Source organism: Fringilla coelebs (genome assembly GCF_963513975.1).
Source record: "Fringilla coelebs genome assembly, chromosome: 7".
NCBI lineage: Eukaryota > Metazoa > Chordata > Aves > Passeriformes > Fringillidae > Fringilla > Fringilla coelebs.
Window position 1 is genome coordinate 8,979,020 of NC_140035.1, and position 21,911 is coordinate 9,000,930.

The 21,911-nt window shown below is 43.5% G+C and overlaps 1 protein-coding gene across 1 annotated transcript in view; it reads left to right on the forward strand.

The window, feature by feature from the left end:
* Positions 1–21,383, forward strand: part of ESYT3 (extended synaptotagmin 3) — a gene marked incomplete at its 5' end in the record, with an annotated part of 29,414 nt that extends 8,031 nt beyond the window's left edge. Inside the window, 19 exons of the mRNA XM_084209219.1 lie at positions 3,704–3,770; positions 4,360–4,449; positions 5,451–5,506; positions 7,987–8,107; positions 9,005–9,178; positions 9,702–9,784; positions 10,182–10,230; positions 10,864–10,953; positions 11,819–11,881; positions 11,977–12,045; positions 13,088–13,153; positions 14,450–14,536; positions 15,369–15,518; positions 16,038–16,471; positions 17,516–17,605; positions 18,121–18,252; positions 19,696–19,801; positions 20,387–20,436; positions 21,325–21,383. Coding sequence (XP_084065345.1) covers positions 3,704–3,770; positions 4,360–4,449; positions 5,451–5,506; positions 7,987–8,107; positions 9,005–9,178; positions 9,702–9,784; positions 10,182–10,230; positions 10,864–10,953; positions 11,819–11,881; positions 11,977–12,045; positions 13,088–13,153; positions 14,450–14,536; positions 15,369–15,518; positions 16,038–16,471; positions 17,516–17,605; positions 18,121–18,252; positions 19,696–19,801; positions 20,387–20,436; positions 21,325–21,361 — 2,014 coding nt within the window. The 3' untranslated portion in view covers positions 21,362–21,383. The remainder of the gene's footprint in view (positions 1–3,703; positions 3,771–4,359; positions 4,450–5,450; positions 5,507–7,986; positions 8,108–9,004; positions 9,179–9,701; positions 9,785–10,181; positions 10,231–10,863; positions 10,954–11,818; positions 11,882–11,976; positions 12,046–13,087; positions 13,154–14,449; positions 14,537–15,368; positions 15,519–16,037; positions 16,472–17,515; positions 17,606–18,120; positions 18,253–19,695; positions 19,802–20,386; positions 20,437–21,324) is intronic.
* Between the last annotated feature and the right edge of the window lie 528 nt (positions 21,384–21,911).

Here is a 21,911-nt window from a genome sequence, read left to right on the forward strand (position 1 = left end):
CCAAAATTGGATAAAACATTTAATACCTCCCAGGGTGTCTTGAATGAGCTTGTATGTTTTGTTAACATCAGAGCCATTGCAGAGCTAAACTCTCTCCTGGTTTAGCCCTGGAGAAGGGAATTGCTGGGGGAATTACCACTTGCGTGCTTCTGTAGCTCTCTAAGTTTAGTGGGTGACTGAGCTGCCTAATATAAATGGCTTTTCATGGTAGTGCCAGGAAAAAGCTGTGAAATTATGGACTGTCTTGGCAACAGCACAGAGCTCCTCAGAACTGTGCCTGCTGCTCACCATGGCAGTGGCATGGCAGCATCCCCAGCCCTGGCAGAGCATCATTGCTCCCTGTAAATTCACATGCTTGATTTTCAGCCAGATGTTTCAGTGCTGTTGTTGTAATACCCTGGTCAGTGTCAGGGCCTTTGGCAAAGCATTTATGCTTTCCATGTTGAGATTGAGAGATCTGATATCTTTTAAGCCTTGCAGAAGGTTGCTGCTGTTCTCTGCTAAACTGCTTCTCCCACATGCTCATTTTCACTGTCTTTTGCTAATCCTCTGCAGAGGGATTCCCCCACCTCCACATTCCTGTCCCTCTGGCAGACCCATCAACATCTCCGAACTGGCCAAGCACTTCTGTTCCTCATGCTGATAACCTAACCCAAGCTGGTGCCATCTGATAACCCCAGGATTTTCTGTATTCACACAGGAGTGTGGGGTTTCCCTTCCCTCTCTGTTGGGGGTCTCTTCTCTAGGGCTGCATTAAGGCCTCTGCTTCACTTGTGTCCATATGTTAACATCAGTGTCTGCAACTAAGCTGTGTTGTGCATCCTGCAGTGTCTGCAGGAGATTCTGTGTTGCTTTCAGGAACAAGGAGAGGCAAATCTGTGATTAGTGCTATTATTTACCAGCCTTTTGCTGGATTGCCAATAGAACAGGGTTTTTTGCTACTTAGAAGAGATGGAGTTGAGTTACCCCAGTGAGAGGCTGTCCTTCACTCTACCTCTTGGTCACTGTGCTGTTGAGGTTTAAATGACTGATCTGTTTATGGGCTGTGTGCTGGCATCACAGCAGTGGAGAGGAGAGTGAAGTGCTGTTAGGTGCCTGTGGGGTGCATTGTGCAGTGCTGGCTCCACAGTGACTCTTGGGTTAGGTTTCAGTGGTCTGTAAATTCTTCTTGCTTTCAGTCTCTCAACAGTACAGGAGGACAGATTTTTTCCCTCCGGTTTTATCAAGAAGGCAACTAGTTGTTGAAGCCCAGAGTCTTTGTTTTGACATGGAGAAAATACAGGAAGAGGGTAGGAGTAGAAAAAGCCTTTCCTTCTTACCCTTCCTTCGTAGTCTGTATGGAACCATTTGTGTGGTTTATTAGCCACTCATAGACATGTGATTCATGAAGGGCCTTGTTTCACCTTGTGCCTCTGATCTCACCAGCATGATGCAACACTCAATGCTGTGGCTCAGTTCTATGGCCTATGTGAAGAGGAGCTTCCTTTCCTCTCTCTGTGTTAAGTTTGTGGTATCACAAGTTGCATCCTTTGCTTTGGGAAGTGTGAAAAATAGCACTTAGAGGTCCCTTATTTGTATGGGCTGTAGCTGTCCTTGAGGAGGCTGGGCCAAAGGGGGCCGGCATGGGGGCCATGGGGAGATGGGGCCCCTGGGCAGTTACTTTACTGGCAGGGAATTGCCTGGGCTTTTTCTGAAGGGAGGTGCAGACATCCAGGTTAGTTAAACTTGCCAGCTCTGGTAGCAGCCCTGCATTCAGCCAGTGGATTGCCTTTGTATCATAAACACTGGGCCCAGCTTTTCCAGCCAAGTACAGAACAGACACAGATACTTGCACTTGAAAAATTTTCTTATCCACAGCACAGGCATATCTGCATCACCCTGCGCAACAGGTGATGGAGGAGAGAAACAGGTGATTCTTTCACCCTCCATAGGTGGGTAGAGCACAGTCCTGTGTAGGGTGGAGGGGCTCAGCCTTTTAAGTGTCAAGGCTTGAGTTTGGCTCAGGTGTGCTCTGGGGCAGGCAAGGTTAAGCTGCACAGAGGAGCAGATGGAAGCATGAGCAGCTGGGACTGGAAATGAGGAATAACTAATGAACAAAGAGTTCATCCTTCCTACCAAGGACCCTGGCAGGGGGTGATACCTGTATGAGGCAGACATAAGGCTAATTTAAGGCTCAGGGTCTGATAAGACTTCTCTGACATCTTTACTGGAGAAAAGAGACATCTAGAACTGAGTGGGAAGAGGTTTTGTCTGTGTGGAAAGGTAGAAAGGCTGTAAAACACCATGGCTCTTATTTGTGTTGTGTTAGACATTTGCAAAAGCTGAATTAAATCCTCTTGGATTAATTATTGCAAATTAAGGAACTAATTTTGGTTCCTCATTTAGAATTTTATTGTAACAATGCTCTATTAGCACACAGTGTAATGACCTGTAAGATAATGTCAAACTTGTGGAAGTTAACAAACATAAAATAAGTTTAATTATGTCACTAGCTTTTAAGAAAGATTGTGTTAATTTCGGCATGGTTTATGAGGTTGGAAATAAGAAATGAGAATGCCCTAATATTAAAGCCTTTATTCTATGTGTTATGAGCTCTTGAAATTCTGCTAGGTGACTGCCTGTAAACAAATACACAAAGAACTTTGCCTGCAGAAGTGGAAGCAAATTCACAGGGTTGCAGTCTTGGCAGGTTTTTGGGGGTGGAAGGGAATCTGTCTATATGCAAATTACAGTTTGAATTTGTAGCAACTGCAGCACTATTTGCCCATATACATGTGGTCAGAGCAGAACTCCTGCCCTTTTCCTTTGATTATGGAGTGAAGTTATGCATGCAGGCAGCAAGCACAGCACATTCACTGCTGCAGCACCTTTACACCCTGCTTTACCTGCAGGGTGTTCGTGTGTCTGCAGCCAGAGCTATTTCTCAGGGGGCTGAAAGGGAACTTGGTGGCTCCCTTCAATTGTTTTCTGCCAGAGGCATCAACAGATCTGTGAAGTTCTGGTCCCTGGGGTGTGGCTATTGGTTTCTGCATAAGGCGGTGTTTGCACTTTAATAAAAGTCTAAGGTGCTTTCCAAATTACCAGAGAACCGCATTCAGCATTTGCTTTATTTAAAGCCTGATGTTCTCCATGGCAACTGACCAAAATCTGATCTAAGTAGTTGTCTTTGAATTCAGCCTCAAGGAAAACAGGTTATTTTTAGTGATAAATTTGTCCTTCAAGTGGGTTTTTGGGTTATGGGCATGGGTGATCTATGGGCTTTTTGGGTGTGGGCAAGGTGGGAACCCCATAAGTTATGGCAGGATGGCTCTGCACCAGCCTCAGGGCTGAGTCACCAGGGCGTGGGGTGGGATCAGGCTTTTGGCAGAGAAGGGAGCAAGAGTGCAATGGCTCTGACCTTGAATTTTGAATGGGCATCTTGGTCCCCTTCTTGGAGCAAGCTTGCTCCAGCCAACTCCCAGTCTGAAGAATGGAAAAGCAAGCTGGAAACACAGATGTTGCTTCAATGTTTTACAGGTACATCAATATCCCAGCTGACTGCAAGGTTTCTCTTGTGAAACATCTGACCTTTGTTCAACTTCCCTTTTTCAGTCACTTGAAAATCCATCTCTCTGCCTGTGGAATAATGTTGTCAATCCTTAAAGCCCCAAATTTCTCATGGGACTATTGCAAACTGTGGAATAATGTGAGAATTTTCTTTCAGTTACATAGGGGACTGTGAGATTCACATGGACATATCGAAATTTAATCTTGGCGTGAAAGGTGTACAGGTGCGTGCAGTGCTAACATTGTCTGTTCAAGGCTGTGTGGGGCAGGAGGGGCACCTCCCAGTGGGGAGGTCATGACAACTGGGAAACTAGCAACTGTCAGGCTTGGAATGATTTGCTTTATCTCCTTGTTCTTGGCTGGAGAAATGAGGCCTTCCATGGAAAGCATTTAAATGCCACTTCTAAGCTTCATAGAATGACTCTTAAACAGGGTTGGTGCTGGAGCATTGAGTGTGTGTAAGCCAGCAGCTGCCACTGGAGTTCAGAGGAGCTCAGAGTGTTGGTACAGAACTTCAGAAGAACCATGATATTCATAAACTGGTGTAGATTAAATCAAGAACCTGTTCTTGGAATGTTGAAATCTAGTAGACAAATGGCTCCATTGTACAGCAGGGTTGCAGAGAGACTCCACAAACACAGAAAGCATTGCCTGATATCAGTAGCAACGGTTTGGGGGGAAAAGTTTTTTTATTAAATTCTAAATAAAATTCAAGTAGAATTTCTAAAATTATCTCCATCACTGAAAAGCTCACAGTTTTGAAGCTGCATCATGAGAAGACCTTAACCCTGAGCTTTCCTGTTCTGTTTGCAGTTGTATGGGACATTGCGGGTGATCCTGGAGCCGCTCCTGACCGATGCACCCTTTGTTGGAGCTGTGACCTTGTTCTTCATGCAGAAGCCGGTGAGTCAGGAGCAAGCTGCTCTCTGCAGACTTCTTAGTCTTTAGTGAGTGACACGAGCTGGCCATCATTGATAACCCAAACTGCATAACTGTGAATACCTCACAGTTCTGGTGCTTAAATGACAAATTCCTAATTGTTCAGTGTCCCTCCTGAATTCTGGGAGGATGTGAATTAATTCACTCTATACTTTTGTAGTAGTGCTTAAATAGTTACTCCACTCTAAGAATGGGAGGACTGTCTTATGGTGGCAGCACAGGAGCTGTTTCTGCAAGGTTTCTGGCTGCTCTACCTTCCCATTCACAGATTTTAAATGCAGTCATTTTGGAGACTGCATTTAAAATTGTTGCCTTTTGAAAGCTTGCCTGTTTAAGGTCATGTCCCTTGTACTCAATTGTGGTTTAATAAAATATGAGAAACCTTCTAGTCTTGTAAGAAATAGTTATCTTACAGCACACAGCTTTGTTCGTGGTTTATGCTCTGCCTGAGTTCATGAAAGTCATACATTTTTGATCTTGAATGAGGTGTTTTTGTGTTTAGATGTAGCAGCATTTTTTAGCACATGAAAGAACCTCTTTTTGTTTTTTGTACGAATAGGAATACAGACTCCTGAAACTGGTGGTATTTGTAAATCCCTCTGCCTCAGGGTATAGGCCAACCCCTAAAGTGAAAGGATGAGAAAACAACTTCAAAGTCTTAATAGAGTTGCTGAATTTCCTTCATGACCCCAGGGCATCTGCCAGTGGCCATTGCTAAGGGCTACATGCTGACTTTGCTTCTTCTTGCAGATTGAGTTCCAGTGATACCCTCAGTTCAGGGTGGTGGATAAAATAGATAAGGGAATTGATACCAGCTGTTGGTTTTAATGTAGAGATGCAATTGGTGGTACAAGTTTTCCTTCCTTTAGACATCTTCTAGAAGCATTTCCCTTTTAAATTCTACATTTATTTTAAAATAAATTTAAATAGACCTCTATAATATTTTCTCCCTGATCTTGTTGTAGCATTTGGAAATCAACTGGGCAGGAATGAGCAACCTTCTGGATGTCCCAGGGATTAAGTGAGTGTCTACTTTGCTTTACTTTATGCTTTGAAAAATTTTTGGAAGTTGGGATGTAGTTCTAGAGTAACCAAAGCTGTTGAGAGCATTGTGTGCATGGTGTTGTGCAGATGTTCATCCCATTGTATCTGGCTGTGGCAAAACCTGAAAAGCGTTCTTTTTACATTCTGGCAAAACTGTTTCAATCACTTCATTACATTTAGGATGGAAATAGTAAATCCCCAAGCAACAATGACTTATAAATTAAAAACAAGCCCTTCTGTTTCCCATATGCGAGTTATTTGCAAAGGTAGATGAAGTAGGTTTAGTCTGGCAGACTGCTTTTTTTAATTTACAGTGTAGTGTAAAAAGGCAAGGTATCACAGAGTTGTAGTCCCTCTGAAAAACTCCAGTACAATCTATGATAAAGAGAACTGCACCAGATTTATAAGGAGCAAAGTTTTCTTTCTATGTAATCTGCTGACCCCTTAGGTGTAGCTCTTCTCCAGTGCCTCTTGGGTTAGTATTACATACATAAAACTTGCACAGCAAGGATGAAAATCTTAGCGGGTTTCAGTATTGTTACAAACTGTTTCACCAGATTAGGGATTCGGTTTGTTTTTTAGTGTAAGGAGAAAATTCTGTTGCACAAGAGGAAAATACTTGGGGTTACACAGCCATTGCCTTTGTCCCTTTCACTGCAAATGCAGACACTTCTGTTCCTCTCTGCTCCCCTGCAGCTCATGGTTTGCAGACTCAGGAAGAGTCTGGCCACTTTAGGTACCAGTTTATGCATTAAAGATCCTCTGAAGGCCTTTGATGTTGAATGAGAGGAAGTTTCCTTTTTCTCTTAATTTGAGGCCTGAGTGGCCTTTTGCCCTGAAGTTTAGCCTGAGAGCTCCAGTTTTTATCAGAGGAATTAATCTGTTCTTTTCTAACTTGGTTTCCCTAATCCTTGCAGGGAGAAGGCCTGTAGGTGTTCCAGCCTACAGCCTCTCATATAATTAAGTGCAAATTTGGTGTCCTAAATTTTTACTGCCTGGTTCTCCCACAGGGATTTGCACACAGAAACCTGTGCTTGTTCCTCACCAGTGCAATGAAAACTGGGAGCAAAACATGGCTGACCATGAATGGGCTGAAGTTCAGGTTGAACAAGAGCCCTCCCTGTCAAATGAATTTGGCTCACTTAAGATAGGAAAGAAACTGGATGCCAATCATCTGTTCCCACATACAAGCTGTGTTTAGTTGGGTGTACCCTGAGACTTGAGAGAGGGGACAGTTCTGTGACATTCCTGTGGGGAATTTTTTTAAAGGAAAGCCAAGAGCCTGACCAAGATTCCTGGTTTACTGTGTGGAGTAGAAGACTTTCCTTATGTTCTTTATGTGTGAATTCAGCCTCCTCTGTGAATTGGCACAGTTTTGTTACACAGACATACCCTTGTAAGCACTAGATCTATCAAGAAGAAGAGTCTTTCAGATAATTGCTGCTCTTGGGTTTTCCTCTTAATATTGTTTTTTGCTGATGCCAGTTTGTAGTGGTGTGTTGAAATCCTCCCATTAATCACCTGGAGAGTACTTGGACATCAATGATAACCATATATTCTTGTACCTGCTGTACAAAAAGAGCAGTTGTAAAGCAAAGATTTGAACTGAAAAGCTAAAAATGTGCAAGTTGTAATTAGGCTGCAAAGTTCCTTGAACTCCAAGATAGTGCCCTCAATTCAGGCAATGTGATATCCAGTCACTTCAAAAGAAATTTTCCTTCTTAGTGCAAATTCTGCCAAGATCCAGAACCTCATCTGAGAAATGAGCTTGGCTTTTTTTTTTTTTTTTTTAATGTGTCTGTCTTGCTTCAATTTTGTGAAGAAGTCTCAGCAGGTGGCCAAGAGTAGGCAGCACTGTGTGCTGTGGCCATTTCTAAGTCTAAAACCAAACTAGCTGGAGGCCTTGAGCCTCCTGTGAAATGCTGAAACTTCCTGATTCCCTTCTCCCCTTGTCCATCTCTGGTGTTATTCCTAAGGAAACCCAGAAGGCGCTTGAGTTTGACATGTTTGGGTGTGTGCATGAAGATTTCACACAGCCTGAGCTCCCATTCATTGTATACAATGATGAGCCAAATTCACACCCTGCAACAAGGATGCTCCTTTTGCAAACCTGCATCACTAAATTGAAGTTGAATGGCCACTCTGCAGCTCTTTCATACAATCATATCATAAACTTTGGGAAAGATCTTTATAGATCACCTAGTCCAACCATTAACCTAATACTGCCAAGCCCATCACTGAACCAGGTGCCTAAGCACTTTTACAGGTCTTTTAAATGCTTCCAGAGATGGTGATTCAATCTTCCATCATTTCCCTGGTTGTCCTGTTCGAATTCTTGACAATACTTAGGGGGGAGCTAGGCCACACCAGTCACTTTGCAATGCCCATTTTTTCTGCTGTCCCTCACTTTCTCTCCTGAGTTGTGACTGACTGTTGCCTTTTTTCCCCCACCTGCAGTGTAGTGTCAGACTCATTAATTCAAGACTTCATTGCTGCACGGCTGGTTCTACCCAACAGAATCACAGTGCCTCTGAAAAAGAACATGAACATTGCCCACTTGAGGTTCCCTGTCCCCCAGGTGAGTTTTGTCAGTGACATAGTGTTTATCTACCTGAATGATGCATCCAAGCTTAGTGTCTTTGGATGCTGCATCAACTCTTTCAACCTGAATTGTGGGCTTTCAGTAGGTGGTATTTCAGAAATGTGAAAGCAGTGTTGGATAATAATTTGGGAGGGAGGAACACGGGCACTGGGAGTTTCTGCCCTCTCTGCATGTCATAAGGAGTCAGTTTGTACTCTGAGCTCATTTACCAATTAAACCTTTAGACTGTAACTGCAGATCTGTGGTACATGCAAATGAGAGGATAAATACATAAGCAATGTATGCTATTTCATATTTTTACTAATGCTGTGAAGAGTTGTAAATAGGGAACTTGGAGGATAACATATCATTGTTACAAATAAAAATTTCCTAAATACTCTACATATCCAGGTCTTCTATCTCCTTCATCCATCAAATACCTAATACACTTACTAATGAGGATAAATATAAATGAGTGACAAAAGCATGCTCACTGTTGCAAGCTTGCATCACTAAATTGAAGTGGAATGGCTCCTGTGCAATAAAATAAGAACCGGCCAGTGAGTGCTTAGGTCCTCCTTCAGTCAGGGGGAGTTGATCTTTACACTTGATTTGACTGTGGCTGTAATGCTGTGTGCATATATTTCCTATACAGTTATCTAGATTGAATTTTACATCCCTTTAAGGGGGCTTTTTTTCCCCTCTAGGCAAACAGTGAAAGAAGTGCTTTATTACAGCTGTCATTGGAAATGTACTGCATCAAACTACATGTCTTTGCAGAACTGTCACGGTGACTACCCTTGCTGCCTGAAATAAACAGTTTTAGGAGGCAGTATATTATAATTATCCATAGATTGCATTTTCATGACCAATTCTGTATCTTATTTTATCCAGGGAGTAATAAGGGTTCATCTGTTAGAAGCTGAAAACCTTGTCCAGAAAGACAATTTCCTTGGTGCCATCAGGGGGAAGTCTGATCCGTACGCTCTCCTCCGCGTTGGCACCGTGCAGTATCGAAGCAAGACAGTCTCCAGAGATCTTAATCCCATTTGGAATGAGACATTTGAGGTACTGAGCCTTTTGATCTTTCCATCTGTAGAATACAGAGCCATCTACATCCCTGTGCTTGCAGGACCTTCTCGTAGCTGACTGCACAGGTCAAGTGGACTTCCTTGTTTCTTGGTTGAGGCATTTGTGTCCCTTAACCAACTTCAAATTTACATTGTAAACTTGAAATGTCATTCAGGTTGATCTGATTTACATGTGTGGGTTTTCGGAGGAGGTGCAAATCACTGCTTTAAATACCAATCAATGCATCAGCCTGTGCAGCTGCAGGCTGCTCTAGCATTAATTCCTCCCTGCTTATTAGGGATACCAGTCTGAGGGGTTTAACTTTAGGTCAAAAACAAGCAAGCAATGTGAAACATTTTCACCTATAATCAATTGTATTTGTTATGCATTTGACCATAAGAAAGAACAGGGAATGTCCTTAATGTGTTAGACAGTTGTCAAGTGTCCCATTCTTGTCCATGGCCTGAGCCTGAATATGTGAATGCTTTTTATTTTTAATCAATACTTCTTTCTCCTCCAGTTTGTTGTTCATGAAGTGCCTGGTCAGGATTTAGAAGTGGATTTGTATGATGAAGATCCAGATAAAGACGACTTTATGGGCAGGTAAATTAGCAAGACCTTTGATCAGGGTCCTGTAGCCTCTGCTGTGGGACACCTGAATTACTCATACTGGAAATTTCATACTGTTGGAAGAGATTCCCTTTGCCCAGATATTACTACCACATAATTAATTCCTAGTGCAACTAATGTTGAACATGGTTGCATCCTGCAGGGAATCCTGGGAAGCCATTAGAAGTAATAGTTACTTGAGATTTACTTCAAGTTTATTTTAGTTTTGGAAATATTTCAAGGGGGAGACTTCAGGAGTATAAGTGTGTTCCTCCACATACATACACAGGTAATGTGGAATTGTTATTTGGAACAGACTTGAGAGTGGGCTTTTTTGGTGGTTTATGCTGTATACCTCATAATATGGAAATGTTTGCTTTTTTCCTTTCAGCTTGCTGATAAGCCTAGTGGATGTAATGAATGACAGAACTGTTGATGAGGTAAAGACCTCAGCTTACTTCTAAATGTGACTGGTGGTGTAGGCCTACATGCACTCATTTGTGCTTCTCCTCTGCTACTATGGTGTTCTTTGTACTTAAAGCTTTCTTGCACACTTGCACTGTGGTATTTTCACAAAAAGACAATACCAAAGTAGCCACTACAATAATTTTTACAACCAGGCTGGTAACCCCAGAGAGCCCTGAGGTTATGCTGAGCCAGCAGTAGGGTATCTTGTTGGTACTTTGTGTCCCGTGTGTACCAAATGTTTTGTACAAAGCTGCAGATAAAGTTTGGTGAAGCAGCCTGTTTGCTGAGGGAAGAAATGATCTGACCTTCCTGTGGTTCATCCTGCAACCCAGCACTCTACAAACAATGCCAGGGTGCCTGTCTTGTGCTGCTGCTGGTTGGAAATATCCACATACTTTGCCTGTTCATGGGCGTCTTATTTTAATGTTCTTCTGCCTTGTACCTAAGTAGGTGAACGTGCTACAATCTAAGTGTCAAAAATGCAAGCTAAGGTTCTGAGTAAAATTCATGTTGTCTATTGTGTGCAAGTCTCAGAGTCTGCACCACAAATATAAAAGCTACTCTGCTTGTCAGTTCTCAAGTTGCTCTTTGTTATCTCCGTGTAGTGGTTTCCCTTAAGTAAGACGACGAGCGGACACTTGCATTTAAAACTGGAGTGGCTTTCACTAGTAAACGACCAAGAAAAGCTGCATGAGGTGAGTGTATTTGCTTAAAGGATTCAGGTGCTCTGATCCCTGTCCAGTCATCAACAAAGGAGTGTGTAAAATTAGAAACCCCAGGCAAAATTACAAGAGTTTATTTTTGTCTGGCAAAGTTTTGATGTGATTCCCTCCCTGCCACTCCTGCAGAGGAAGGGCCTTTGCTTGCCCCAGGTCTCTTGGTAATTCAGGAGTAACTCAAATCTGGCAGCTCTTTTTGCTTGAGTTAGCAAACCTTTGTTTGACTCACTGCAAAGTGGCTTCTCAGGGGTTCTTTTCTTTCACAATTTTTTTCCTCCCTCTTCATCTAGGATTTGTGTAGGACCCTGGACCCCTGAAATAATCTGTACTAGTCATAGGCAAATACCCAGCACTGGTGCTTGGTAGGGCTGTGTTTCCAAATGGTGTGTAGTTTGTCCAGCAGAATTGCTTCAATAAAGCTCATCTCTCAAAGAGGCTGTTTCTTCATAACCAAGCAAAACCAATTGAATTCCACTGAAGTGAATAAAATTGTTCCCAGGCTTTGTTCTGCTGACACTGGATTCATGTTGATGTATGTGGCTGAACGTGTTTTTAGGTGTCTTGCTGCACTGGGGAACCCAACCAGTTCTGCACTGAGAGATTGACAAACGTTAAAGGCAGGGAATTGAAAAGAGTTACACATCTTCTTACTGGTCTGCTTTGAACTGTCATGCTGTGTTGACTTGAACTCCTCTAAATTGCAAGTTTTAGGAGAAAGGCAGAGAGCTGCTTAGCCTTCAGAAGCTGCCCTTGGAATTTTGCTATCTTTTACATTGTCCTTGGTGGGTGATCCATGATTACTTTGTGTTTTGATTTGTTTTATCTTTCCCTGCCTTTGCAGGACAAGAAGGGTCTGTCTACAGCAATTCTGATTGTCTACTTGGACAGTGCCTTCAACCTCCCTGTAAGTACAAACCCCATGCAGCAGCCTTCACTCCTAACCTCCTTTTTTTAAAAAACAACAAATTAATTGTTTTAAATACTCTTTCACCAATTCAGAAAAACCACTTTGAGTATTCGAATGGTGAATGTGGAGCAAAGAAGATCAAAAATAACAAGTACCTCAAGGTAAAATTTAAATTCTTCTCCCACACTTGCAAAACAAGGTTCTGGATTATGTGGTATTGTAGGAACTGAAACTGGTGGTGGTTAAAAAGAATTAATCTCTCCACTGTCAGAATCTAAGTGATGAGCCAGGGTTCAAAATAGTGATTGAAAGCCCACCTCAGTGAAAGCCTAGGAGGCCAAAGTGGGAATGTAACATGAAAATGTTTGATTGTGTGTGTGGTCCTCCAGACATCAGACTAAGTCATAATATCCTTGTTGCTGCTGCTGCTCTTTCCTCTCTTGCTGAGCTGTTCCAGTTTGACATTGAGCAGGGAAGGATATGCTCATTTTTGGGGACTTTCCTGTCCACTGGAGACCTGACCAGATTCCTCCCCCCTTGGCTTTAGAGGGATTCAGAGGCCTCTCTGTCATTCATACCTTCTGTCTAATAGCTTCTGTTTACTTTTCCCCCCAAATACTGCATTTTGCTACTGTGATGTAAATGGCAGGTATACATCACAGTCAAGAATCCTTAATTCTGGACCTCACTTTGTATGTAGTGTTGTGCCAAGACCAGATTCTCAGGCTTAACTTCTATAGCATTAGTGCAAAGAGGTGCAAGATATTCAGTATTGTTGCTTCCAGACAGGAATTGTTATTTGATGCCAAGGACTCACTTCCAGCTGCTTTGGAGCAAGTCCTGAGCCTTGGAAACCAATTCTGAGAGTCCTGGTTCAGTCAGGAAAGACCAAGATTTCCCACTGAGCTCTCCTCTCTGTTTTCTTCCAGCTTCTGACAAATTTTTAACTGCTCACCTGCTGAAACCTAAATACATAAAGCTTTGGCTTAAATGTGTACTCTTGATGGCAGAGAATAAGTCTGCTGTGTTATTGCTGGAGGTTTTCCTTGTGCTTCACTCCTCAGGGGTCCCACATCCAGAAAATACTGTCAGCTTTCCAGCAGCTTCAAGTAAGAATAGTGGTTTGATATTACTTCCTGAAAACTATAAATTTCTTAATGGTTTTCTTCTGCCTTGTTCTTTCTTACTTGTATTAAATGACAGAAGATGGAACGAGAACCTTCCTCCTTTGTCCTGCTCACAGTTGGGAACAAGACTCAGAAGAGTAAGGTGAGGCTGTTTAATTCTTCTGCTTTCATTACTTTCCATCTTATGGGTGTCCTCAAGTATCCCCTAGGAAGGAAAGGACTTTTGTGCAGCTGATGTGAAGAGCTGTACTTGTAGTGATGGCTGCAGAGCCTGGGAGTGGAACCACTGTGTCACCAAGTTGTGGTGGTGGAGGGTGTCTGACCAGCTGCTGTACACATGTGTAGTTCCATACCTGTGTCCAAGAGTTCATCTTGGCCCAGACACTCTAGATCTATAAACCTCCAATCCAGCTCATGGTTTCTCAGAGCAGGGTGTCATTTGCATCAAGCTGGCTTTTTTTTCTTCCTCAGGGTCTTTCCTGGCTCCTGTGTATCACAGTTTTACTGTTCTGGTTTGTTTTTAAACCCGGACAAGATGGATCTGCATCTCCTCCACTTGACTTCCAATTCCTTTTTCATTATTTAAAAATTACTTTTGCCTCATGAGTTTGAGCAACAACTGAGCTCTGCCCTTCCAGTAGCTGCCATGTTCCCTGTCCTGCAGCTGAATGTGGATGAGCCCTTTGTTCTTTTGAACTCCCAGCAAATAAGAATGAATCCTGTTGGCTGCACACAAGCATACAGGACTGGCACCTATTTTCCTTTATTCCTTCCACCTGCTCCACCCAGAAATTGGGTTCTACTTGCATTTTACCTTTCGTGCCTTTCACTTTCCCTACCACATCAGCTGCCTCTCCTAAGCTAGGTCAGGCTTCCAGGCTTTCCCTGCTCCCTTCCACTTGCTGCCTGCACTCATGGCCTGGCAGGGACAGCTGGTTTACAGAGCAGCCACAGTCCCCTTGGGTGCTTTCCATGCTCTTTCCCCTTTGAAGTGGATGGTGCTGAAGCTGTGCCCTCCTACTCTTCCCACGAGTTCTACACCCCTGAAACTGCCCCTCCAGCTTTCCTGCCCTTGCCTGCCAGCTCACTGCAGCTCAGAGTGCTGCAGGCTGGAAGCAGTGCTCTGGCTCTCCCTGGGTGGGAAGGTGGGAGGGAGGGAGCGGTGCCTTGCTGCAGGTGAGGCAGGCTCCTGGTCCAGGCAGTGCTGGTGGGGCCAACTGCAGCTCACCAGACTTGTTCTTTGGCATTTCCACGCCCCAAAGAACTTGTTCTGGTTTTGCCAGAGACTTCACCTCCATATGCTTCTGACCTGGAATTTCCACTCCCTCTATACAGCTGGGGTGTAGCATCACTGAGGGTCACCATGGCCCTCTCTGGTGATTGGTGTCATGGTTTATTTGCTTCTCAGAGACTATGCTAATGCATGTTCTTGTTGCAGACCTGTAATTTCAGCAAAGATCCCACGTGGGGCCAGGCTTTCACCTTCTTTGTCCACAGTGCTCATTCCCAGTCACTCCACATTGAGGTGAGAGAAAAGCTTTTCCTTTGAAGACCAACTGCACATCTGTAGGAAGAAACCTCTTCTATGGAGCTCAGTGCTGGTTGTTCCTGTGTGGGATTGTCATATACTGGGTTCCTCCTGTTAAAAGGTGGAAGAAGCACATGTTGCACAGACAATTCTGTATTAGGTGGTAGTGGTATCTACCTTTGTTCTAGCATCATGTAATGTGCAGTATCTTAGTTCAAAATGGGGGATGTTTCCGGCTGCAAAGTGCAAAGGACATTTCATACAGGTCTGTGTGTAGTAAAGACATCAATATTTTGCGGTCAGAAATTGTGGCCTTCGTGATTCTCAACCAGAGCCCTACCTCTTCACCTCTGTGTTGTGGCTTGTTAAGCAGCCCTGTCTCTCAACAGCAGCATTGCAGCCACAGCCAATTCTGTGGCTGGTCACTTGGATACAGAAAGGAATTGAACTTGGAAGGTGTATTGAGGTTAAACAGGCTAAGCAAACTGTTACCTAAAATACATGTTAAGATTTAGACCAGTTGCCATCTCAGCTGCTTAGGACATTGTCCCCAAAGCGAGCAAGGAAAATGAAGTGAATCTCAGGATATGTTTTTTCTATAAAAGCAGTTCTTTCTCTACATAGTTAGAGATGGGATTTTTACTCCAAATGTACTAACTTGTTCCCCTTCTGAAATAATAGCATCACCCATTTGGATGTAACCATACTGAAGCAAATAGGCTAATTTTGTTTCTGTCTGAAATACCTTTTTGCTTTGCTTTTGCATTCCCAGTGGTGTACTTCCCAGTTTGCCAGCTAATAAAAACTTTTGTTTTCTTCCATCCCTCAGATAAAAGACAAGGAGCGGGATAGTGCCCTGGGAACTTCAGTGGTATGTCTCTCCCACTTACTTAAGGACCCAAACATGACTCTGGATCAGAGATTCCAGCTGGACCATTCCAGTTCAGACAGCTTCATTAAGATGAAACTTGTACTGCGGGTGAGTTGTTCTTTCCCATATTCACTCGGTCTCCCCAGCAGAAGCATCCATTCGTAGCCAGGCAAAAGAGATAAAAGGAGGGCATGAAGAAAGGCAGCTTTGCTTCACAGTTGAGTAGAAAGCAGAAGTGTGAAAAGGTATTTAAGTGTAATTAGAAGTGTATGGTGGAATTGAGAGATATTCCTGAGGCTTCATAAAACTTAGTGCAGTGACATGGCTGAAAATATTCTCACAACAATAAAGAGCTGGACTGAGAAAATCTAAGCTGGGGAAATCAGCACTGATGCTTAGGAGTTGTTTCCTCACCATGCTCTGGATCAGTGTTTATACACTGCTCAGTACAAACACAGTAGGATAAGAGGCGAGAACACCACAGGGAATCCCAGGGGCTCCTTTCACTTCTAATGGCAGAGTCCTGTTGTTACAGTTTTGTGGTGAAATTTCCTTCTGGGTGGTAATGCTGGCATTCACCCCAGTGCTGTGGGAGCAGCACTCACTGTCTTCCCTCGTGATTTTTAGGCACTGAATGTTGAAGAACCTGATCCACAAAGAGTCAAGGCTGGTGTCAATGCCTCGAAGCTAGGTCCTGTACGTGTCACGGAGAAGGCTGGAAACCTGCAGAAGTTTTCCTCTCCACAAGTCTCAAAAGTACCTCCCATGAGCAAAGACTCTGCAGCACTTGAATCTCTGCCAAAAAAGGACAGTGGAGAAGACCTGGACGCTAAAGACAGTTCAGGAGCCCCTGTACCATGTGAAATTGTGTCTGGCCTTGATGAAGCAGAGGGCAAGCAAAATCCAGAGCATGGCCCACCATCAGCATTGCCCAGTGGAGCAGTGGCCATGCCCACACTGCCCGTCCTGCAGGAAATGAGGGTGGCACCCAGTGTCACTTCACTGGGGTCTCTGCCTTCTTCCTGCTTTGAATTAAGTAGCAGCAACCTGGACATTCATAAGTAGGTGTCCTTCCAGCTGATTTGTTCTTCTCTTGGGGAATTTTAGGTGTTACTGTTGCATAGAGGTGATTTCAAGGCTGCTAAATCATTTGGGGTGTTGGGTCTCAAGTCACCTTGCAAAGAATTGACCTAGGTATTGCAGTCAACAAAGTAAATTACAGGGCACTGTCAGAGCAGGTATAAAGGGAGAGTATTCACTCTATGGCTCTCCTAAGAATGCTGCATGTCTTGGTTTTATATTGTTGAAGAGCTTTTCAATACTCATTTAGCAATAGGATTTCAAAGTCTGAAAATCCCACTTCTGTAATAACCTAAACTCTTGATAGGCACCTCTGGCTGCTTAAAGCTCTGAATATGTTTATCCAACATGTTTAAGACTGATAATGCAATTAACAAAGTTTTTGTGGATAGGTGTGCTTGTGTGTGTCCTTCTCACAGTGCTCAGTGTGAGGCTGCTCTGTCAGGAAGGATGGACAGAAGGATTTGTTTCTCCTGGGGCACAGAATGGAGCTTGTGGACTTAATCAACAGAAGTTACAAAGATCCACCTCACTTAGGAGAGCATCAGAGTAGTTATAAACCTGAAGATAAAACTCAACTCCAGCTGCAATTTGGTGAATTGTTGACTGGTGAATTTTCTAGCTCTGAACAGGGCTTAATTCATAAATTATTTTTAAACCATTTTTAAGCAATGTTTTGGATTTGAGCCACTTTAATAACATGCAAAATTGAATATGAAAAAGGTCCCATTTTGCATATACAGACATTCATGAGGGAATGTATGACACACTAACCTGTACTTGCTGCTCCATCTACAGTGGGCCACAGAGGGGCTTTTTGGCAGTTTGTGTTATGGGACTGAAATCAGGTACCTGCAGAGAAGGCAGGGATGGGGCTTCTGTGGAACCTCTGTGGTCCAACTGCTTCCTAGACAGCAAACCTTAGGATGCCAGGAAGAAGGATGGTGCCCTGAAAGCTGGTTTTAGTCTGCTTGTGGGCTGCTCAGTGTCTGTATTCAAAGCCTTGACTGTGCAATGTCTTGCAGCGGGACTGAGATGCCTCTGGGGGAGATCCAGCTGACCGTGCGCTACGCTTCCATCCGGCAGAGCCTCGTCGTGCTGGTCAACGGCTGCAGGTAATGCCTGTGATGGCTCACAGAGGGAAGAGCTCTCTGAGCTCTGCCAGTCATCCAGCACAGCTGGAGCAGAGCCATGTGCAGCAGGACATGCCTTAGTGCTGGCTGGCTTCCAACTGTGCAGCCTCTCTGTGCCCAGCTCTAGTTAGTGCCAGCAGCAGGTCAGGGAGAGAACCCAGCAAGTTGTGTTCACTGCAGTAGAGATGCTTCCACTGTCATCCACCCAAAATTTCTTCTGGACAGCACTGACAACTGCTGTGTGTCTTGGGGTGTTGGGATAGGCATTGTGACAAGGACTGATACCTATGACTGAATATGTAATTGTTCATTTAGGAACCCCAGTAAGTAGCCACACCCTCAGGAGTAAAAATTTTAAGTAAACAACCTTAAAGTTTTATTTGCTATGTTCCAACTCCTGGGATGAATGTTTTTGGCCTGTGAAGGGCCAAGAGAGATAAGGTATTAAAACACACAGTGAGAGAACCTGCCTTGATTGTCTGTTTTTTTTTTAACAGAAACCTGGTACCCTCTTCCAATCGTGGAGTCGATCCATATGTCCGTATATACCTGCTTCCAGACAGAAGATGGACAAGCAGGAAGAAGACTTCTGTTAAGAAAAAAACTCTGAACCCCCAATATGATGAGAAGTAAGAAAATGTAAATTGTTATTATGGTTGGAATAGTTATGATCCCTGTGTAATGACAGGGCTTCTTAAGGTGTGCTGGTGTAGCTCCTAGGGACTCTCTTGTAAATGTTTCGAGCTATTCTGAACCAAATGGCACTTGGACTGTGATTTACAAGTACTTGGGGCTGGCTTTGCTCTGCCTGTGGTGTTGCAAGTCCCCCAGAAGAAGGGTACACCTTCTTCCCTGCCCCAGGCTGCATTTGCTTCTTTGCACACTGACATTCTCCTGCTGTGTTTAACTCCTGGTCATGGCAGAGGCAATCTGCCCATTCAGGTACCTCCCAGAGCCTACTGCTCTGTTCACACTGCTCTGCCTGATGCTTATTCTGACATCTTTCCAAAGGCCCAGGCAGAAGTACAGAGCCTTCTGAGGCTGGAGCACCCTTTGGGCACACAGGTGGATGTTGTCATCAAGGCCTGGTGGGAGCAGGATAAAATGCTCCCACCTCTTTGCTGACAGTGTCACAGCTATGACACTGAAATGGAATGTGTTTTGCATAAACCCAAACACAGTAACACTTAGAAGTAGAGCTCTTTTGAGAGATGGTTTTAATCCCATAATTAGAGGAAGGTATGCATCAAAATATATGAATTGTGTGATCCTGGGTGGCTTATATTTTTCCTGTGTTATGTTCTTTCTGTGTAAGTCAGAAATGGAGAAAAAATTTTTAAATATTCCTTCTTAACACTCAAAACACCAAAGCTGAGGATTTTGCTTTTATCTGTTCTTAAGTAACTGCACTGATTTAGTGCCATCCCAGCAGCTGGGAAGAGCATCTCCTTTTCCCCATGCTCAGTACTGACGTATCCTGTACATCCTCAATTAAAGATAATGCTCAGCTCCAAAACACGTTACCTGTTTCACAGCTCTGACTTGAGGAAGAGCTATTCAGGTGGGCAGAACTGGAGTGGTTTAGCATGGACAAAACTCACTTGACATTAGCCATGTGTGCCAGAGGCTTGAGTCAGAGCCATTAAGAATTTAATTGCCACAGGTTTCAGCCTTTGTCTGTTCTTGGTGTGGTGCAAGGCTGCTCTGTGAACTTGGAGGGGTTGGCTCATGCCTATTTCCTCTTGAGTAATGAACATTGCATGGAAAACATGCTGATCTTCCATGGAGGGAGAAAATAATGTTAAATGGCATTTCATCATGGATGCATGTTTTCCTCCTTCCCCCTGACATGGTGGACAGTCTGAACACAGTGTTGTCATCTTTCATGAGGCCTGGAAAAGGTTCTCTGCAATGTGTATAAAAACTCACTCTAGAATTGCCTTTTCTGTGTGTTCCTTCCCTGTTAAAGTCCTGGCCATTGATGGTGTACTCTGTCACTATATTCTGTCCACTGGTACTCGCAGGATTTCAGGTTTTGCCTTAAGTCTCTTCTTTTTAAACTTTATTTCAAGGTTTGAATTTTTTGAATCTTTGGAAAATGTCAAGAAAAGGACACTGGACATTGCAGTGAAAAACAACAGGCCATTCATTTCACAGGAGAGGAAGGAGCTGGGGAAAGTAAGTTTAAAAAATCTCCACTACAGATATAACAGAGGTGAATACTCCAGGCTATTCCTGAAATCCTCAAATGTGGCTCCAGTAACTGATTCTCAGTGGTAGGCCTGGCAATCTGGAAGCATTTTTTTTCTGCCAAATTTTCATCTCAAATGAGGCTGTATCCATGTGGGAGCTGCATGGTCTCATTTCAGAAGGGTGCTCCTGAAGTACACCCTGGTTCCTGGGCCCTGGTGCTGCCCATGTAGGGAACAGCTCCAAGAGTGCAAACACAGAGCTGAGAAAGGCATTGGGACTAAACCCCACAATTTGCCAACGCTGCTTTGACTTTCTGTGAACAGCTTTGATTCTGTGAAAAGTAAACTGTAATTGCTTCTTCAGTGACAGATAAATCTCCAAGTAGTGCTGTAGGAAATGGAGCTGGTTCATGCCTACACTATCCTGGGAATGTGGGAAGCTCCATTTTTCCTCAAGCCTGAGCAGCAGCCCCACAGCTTTAAAGTGGGTCTGACTTGGGAGGAGTGGTAGCTTAGCTAATCAATTAATATGCTGAATAACCTACACACAAATAAAATTTGCTTTCTAAAGGTGCGCATCGACTTGTCCCGGGAGGATTTGATAAAAGGCTTTGCCCAATGGTAAGTACTCACCTCCATGCTTCCAAACTGCCCATTGCTTTGCTGGGAGCTTGCATGACTGCTGTGGGAGTGAGTGCTGGTAACTGGGCTGTATTTGGGTGAGCAAGAAGAATATCTGACCTACAAAGGCAGGACTAACTTGAGCTAATCTGGTAGTTCTATCTAAATTGTGTGTTAATCCATTGGCTGTGCAGTGCCTGCCCTGTGAGACAGCTTTAATGAGGTGCCTGTGTCAATTATAGTCTTCAGCATATTTTAAGTTGCCATAAAAGCCACAGGGGCACATAAGTAAAAGAATTTTGTTTATTAAAGTAACCCGGCAACAAATTTTAACTTGAATAAAGATCTTAACTAAATACTCTGATCAGCAATATATATGTATGATAAAACTTTAATTACAAAGCATTTATAGAAACTATTATAATAAGCCACTTACAGTTTTGCTTGTGCGTTCGTTGTGGTTCTGAGGTTTGTATGTTCCTGGTCTGAGGCAGAGCAGAGAACCAGGCTTGGGTGTTTTTTTCACTTTGTGTCTTTAGTAAGTGGCAGGAGTTCTTCCTTCTTTCTCCTTCAGTGGAGTCCGAGGAATGTAGTGTGGGTAGTCCAGGAGCTTGCCATCTGCACAGGCAGTGAGCCAATATTCCAATAGGAAAACCACATTTCCCTGGCCGGCTTGTGTGTGTGTCTCAGGGCAATTATGGGAAGAGGAAAAAAGGATGCACCCAAAGCTCCTGGTGAAGGGCTGAAGTTTGAGGCTATCTCTGGAGCCTCCTTTGCTGTGCTGCCTGTGAAGCAGAAGCAAGAAAGCAGCCCAAGTTTTCTCTACTGTGCCAGTTAAAACTGTTAAGAAGGTTTTCAACTACGGTAATTTCTGTGTCTGTCTTGCAGGTATGAGCTGACAAGGAGCAGACGCAAGAAAATCTGATTTCTTCTCATGTACATAAGTTACTCATTTTTCAACTTCCTATGGATGTACATATTTCTTGTAATTAATGTGTTTTGCACAGTCATTGCAAATTTGAAGCAGGCTCCAGCTCAGGACATGCAAATGTAATGATCCTATTCAGGGATTAGTTCTCACTGAAGTTAAACATATTTTCCCCCACACAGGGAATAATTTGTCCTTAAAGAATAAGTCCTTTATTTTTGCTATTTCTGGCAAATCCCTTCTCAAAGGACCTCTAAGTGTGAAACCTCTCTTAAAGAAGGGCTGTACCTGGGGAGATTTTAGACTGTCAGCCAAGTGTCATTACTTTGCTCGGCAGTCTGATGGCCCTAGGAACTTGTTCATGTTGTTTTAACATGGCAGTGGTGTACTTTTAAAAGAATACATTTTGAAACAGTATTCTTCAGCTGTAGGGACAGAACCTTTTAAAAGAGAAACTATTTTAACAGCTTTTTTTTTTGGACAAACTAAGTTGGTAATCCACTGTTCAAAGTACCTTAGCTGACTGTGGCTGCAGGTATGTAAATAA